The 4789-nt window shown below is 48.7% G+C and overlaps 1 protein-coding gene across 1 annotated transcript in view; it reads left to right on the forward strand.

Moving 5' to 3' along the window:
* The window catches only part of SEPT2 (septin 2), a 23423-nt gene that overhangs the window by 2523 nt on the left and 16111 nt on the right, over nt 1–4789 (forward strand). The window contains exon 2 of the mRNA XM_010832886.1: nt 116–236. Within this exon, the coding sequence (XP_010831188.1) occupies nt 116–236 (121 nt within the window). The remainder of the gene's footprint in view (nt 1–115; nt 237–4789) is intronic.

Below are 4789 nucleotides of genomic sequence, written 5' to 3' on the forward strand. Positions count from 1 at the left end.
ATTGATTTATGTGTATACTTTTTTGATTTGTGAAAACTAATGATATCTATGTTTGTCACAGGTTTAATAATATGTTAAAAGCAACTAATAAGGTGTTTAATTGTTCTTTTTTTAGCAACAACAAACTCAGTTTATAAATCCAGAAACTCCTGGATATGTTGGATTTGCAAATCTTCCCAATCAAGTTCACCGAAAATCAGTGAAAAAAGGTTTTGAATTCACACTGATGGTGGTTGGTAAGAGACTCACTTGTGCCCTCGGGTTGTTGAATCTGTGGGTGCCTCCCTTTGCCACCCTTGGATGTGACCGTGTGGGCTCCGGAGCCACGGGATTCCTCCGTGGACAGAGTCAAACACCTCGCGAATTTGGGGAAATTCTCTAGAGGATTCTCCTGGAGTACAACAGGAAAGCTGGCCTGTCATTTCCTTGTTTGTGCAATGAGAGGGTGAGCTCACTGTGACAGCCTCTGAGGTGCCCCCACCCCATCCTTGCTGCCTGGTGCCCAAGGCGTTTCTGGTCCCTCCCCCACGGGGCAGGGCTTCCCCGGGCAGCCAATGGGCCGTTGCCAGATGAAGACACGTGACCTAGAGAGACTGTGGCCTGTGCCTCGCTTTCTCTGAAGCAGTCCTTGGGGGGACAGTCAGTACCTTATGGAGAAGTCCACAGGCAAGGCACTGAGGCCCCCATCTCAGAAAAGTCCTCGCCACAGTTAGGCTGCTGGTGACCGCCATTCCTGGCTGACATCACTGTGACCACAGAGAGACCCTCAAGCCATAAGGGCCCACCTTAGGTACACCCGAACCTCCAACCCAGAGAGTCCGTGAGACGATGAGTGTCTGTGGTTGGTGTAGGCTTCTGAATTTTACAGTAATTTGTTGTACGTTAAGGGTAACATGTATTTAACTAGAAGTGTGTTTATTTAATACTCATAAAAATAACTCTTCAGTTTTTTGTAGATATATTTTGAACAAGGGACAATCCTTACTGCACACATATTTTTAAATGAGTGCTTATAGTCCTTTGAAATCGAGCGCTTCCCTGAAATGTCTTCCTGTTATGTCAGACGCATTTTATCATGGTTATGGCATGTGTATCGGGTTAGTGTGTCCATAACAAAGTTAAGTTGATGAAGTTAATTCTCCTTACTGTATCACATTTTATTACAATCTCGATAGCTGCAGAATTCTCCCCAAATGCTAAGATGCCACTGGAAGAGCTTGATGGGGTGGTCACGCGTGAATGGGGCCAGCAGTTGTTTCCTGGGTTAAATAGTTCACAAATCTGAGATGGAAAAAGAAGTGTGGGACCCTGGGCCAGAGCAGTGGCTAGTGCCACGTTTGAGGAGCGTAATTGCCTGATGATGACGATGTGCAGGCTCGGGTCTCTAGCAGGAAGAGAGATGCAGTGCAGCCTGCGACACGGTTCCTTTGCTTCGAGTCAGACCGTTACCTGTATTTCCGGCCCTGATGGAATAACTCAGGGGTTGACAGACTTTCTGCAAAGGGTCAGATAGTGAGTATTTAAGGCACTGTGAGCCTTACAGCTTTTGGTGAAGCTGTTTTGTTTTCGAGCTAGTGGGCTGGATTTGTTGGAGCACTGTAGTTTGCTGAACCCTGAAATGACTATACCAGACCAGTCCTCCTGGTGTGAATAACCAGATGGCTGGGCAAGGTGTATCAAACAGCCCTTGTAAGACTTTGAACAGAAATGCAGGACTTGGATCTTTGAGAGAAGGAAAGGATTATATGAAGTGTAAAGTTACCCCAACTTGCTGCCAGCCACCTGCCCTTCCCAGGGGAGTGAACCTAGCAGAGCAAGTGGTCTCAGTGGAGGAAGAGCACCGTTCAGGGGCTGAGCCCCCGGCAGAGTTCCGAGGCAAGACCGCCTCCCTCCGCATGGCTGCGCGGGGCTCCCTCTTGCCTGGGGCTGCACGGTGGTCCGCGTGCGGGTAGAGGGTGGGGAGCTTCCAGGAAGTCCAGCAGAACAGAGCGGCCAGGAGGGAGCAGAGCAGAGCTGGAGGCTGCCTGGAGGGGCATTTGGAGGCAGTGGAATTCAGCCAGCTGGGGCGAGAGCGCCTGCGACGCTGAGGAGAGTCCTGGCAGGGGCGAGGGTGCCCGTGACAGTGAGGAGAGCCCTGGCAGGGGCGAGGGCGCCCGCGACAGTGAGGAGAGTCCTTGCGTGGGAGCAGGGGTAAACTCATGTAAAGGCTGGTCTACACCCTCCCTATCAAAACTTCTAAATGAACCTTAAAAGGATAAAGTTTATTTACAAATGATTTAACTACTTGTTAGGACAAAGCCTATGACTTATTAAAGAAGGACGTCGATGTCTAGACATCTGCAGTATAACTCACAGTGCTGAGCATCCTGCAAAAAGTTGTTGGATCTGCAGAGAAGGGAGAAGAAAGTAGCCCGTAACCAGGAGAGAGATCAAGCAGTGGAAATAGATCCAGAAAAGAAGAAAATGGAACTTGTAAAGATTAAAATATATACAGCACCTGAGATGAAAAATTTTTTGATGGGCTTAACCAATGGGCAGAAGAAAGGGGGTAATGGAAAGCATCCAAAGAACCCAGCAGAATAAATACAAAAGTGCACCAGGACCCAGGATCAGAAGGTGAGAACCACTGATAGATGGGACAGTCTCACAGGTAGCCAGAAAAAAGAAAACCAGCGCACACAGAAGACCAGAGGTAAGAGAGGCCACTGATGGCTCGTCGGGAGTGATGTAAGCCCTGCAGAAGGACGGCTTAAAGTTCCTAAAACAGCCGAGAGTTCTGTGTTCATCAAAAAGCAGGAGGACGGCTTAAAGTTCCTAAAAACAGCCGAGAGTTCTGTGTTCATCAAAAATCACCCTTAAAAGTGGAAGTTGGAAAGAGAAGATAAAGATATTTTCTTGTAAATTAGTGGAAGGAGTTGATGAGTATCAGACTACATCATAAGAAAGATGATGTAGTTTCCCGTTGGTGGAGGAAGAGGAGCTCTGGGAATGACAGCTGGGGTTGGTAAGTAGAGGACTATGTGCTTTTTGTTTCTTTCAGAGATAATCGATAGTGTGAAACGTGCACGGGTCAGATGAGCAGGATCACACAGCGGGCAGGGAGTGGATAAAAGTGTGCACCTGTGAGCTTCCACGATGGGTGAGGTGACAGAAAGTGCTCAAAAGGGAGACGCTGAGTTAACCGTGCATGCTGTGAACGTCAGAGCAGCCACTGGAAAAATGAAGATCTGGCTGGCAGCCAGTAGGTTTGTTAAAACAGAATGTAAACAAGTATTTAGTCCAAAAGAGAGTGGAGAAGGATGAACGCTAGATGAGATGAAGCAGGGCGGCATGTGCACGTGGACGTCGAGTGAGAGGCAGGGCCGCGGGCGGAGTCCCGCGGCCCAGGAAGGCCCTTGTGTGCAGAAACGAGCGAGACATAAAGGAACCGGGCCTTACCACGCACACCCCAATCGCAAGAAAGCTGAGGTGCCTGCGTTCCTGTCGGACAAAGCAGACTCTAAGTCTGCCCCCGAGTAATCCCAGACGTGAGGAACGTCATATCCTAATGAGAAAGGGGTCTGTTCAGAACGGCACCATCTTAAATAAGCCTGATGCAGGATCTGATGAGAGAGATACCAACAAGAGTTTCCAACACTCCTCACAGTAACTGAGGAAGCAAATAGAAAGTCTGTCGTGTAGAATGTTTAAATTGTACCTCAAACTGTGGCGCAGCTACCAGGAGTGCTGAACAGCTGCAGGGCAGACATTCTTTGAATGCACATGGAACGTTCCGCAGAGACGCTCTCTTGGTGAGCGTCAGGCCAAGCGCTGCCCCGTGACAGATAACTGGAGAAGTAGACTGACTCCCTCAGGAGTGTGGACTTGACACCTTACTAAGGTGGTCGCAGGCCCTGCGGTATGGAATGGCTCATTGCAGTCAGCTCCAGTGTGATGCGGCGGATGCGCCTTCAGCGGTCACGCTGTGCAGCCGTGCAGCTTGTGGGGAAGCGGGCCCCCCAGAGCCTTCCTCCACTGCGCAGTAGAGCAATAGCGAGAGCCACCTGCGTCTACGCGTGACGTGGCTAAGACGGCAAAAGCACCACACCAGACAGCGCCTGAGCCCGAGGTGGGAAGTGGGCCTCGGCCGGGTACAGCTCGCGTGTTGCTGTGAGGAGGGGTGCTGCCTGCGGCCCCGGGAAGCGGCTGGGCTGGGGCCGTGGGAGCGCTCCTCAGGCTGGTTCTGCTGGCTGGACGTGGTTTCTCATCACCCGTAAGAAATTGTGAGGTTTGTATTGTGTCGAAATTGTTCCCTAACATATCTGTTGTGTTGGAACAGATTGTCAGTTTCAAAGCAAATGTCATATAGCAAGACTGACTGTACTTCCTAAACAAAGGGGCTTTATCGCGGGAATGCGTGGTTTAACATGGGAAGGCAGGCGCTGGTTCTGAAGGGGAAATACCTGTAGTTAGCAGCACTCTTACTGATAAAAAACTGAGAGAAGGAAGTAAACTCTCCTCAATTACAAATGACGTATTTGTGTATATTAAAGTCATAAGAAAACTACATAGTTACTAGATCAAAATAGTTTAGCAAGGTTGCAGGTTCCCAGTGAGTATACAAAAATCAGCTTTATTTCTGTATGTTAACAACAAGTAGTTTAACAACAAACTTAAAAATATAATATCAAAGATAATTGCATTAAAAAATATTTTTAAAAGACAGTACCATTTACAGTAACAAAAGAGGTACATGCTGCTGCTGCTAAGTCGCTTCAGTTGTGTCCAACCTGTGCGACCCCATAGACGG

This window comes from Bison bison, unplaced genomic scaffold, assembly GCF_000754665.1.
Source record: "Bison bison bison isolate TAMUID 2011002044 unplaced genomic scaffold, Bison_UMD1.0 scf7180017862692, whole genome shotgun sequence".
In the NCBI taxonomy this organism is placed as follows: Eukaryota; Metazoa; Chordata; class Mammalia; order Artiodactyla; family Bovidae; genus Bison; species Bison bison.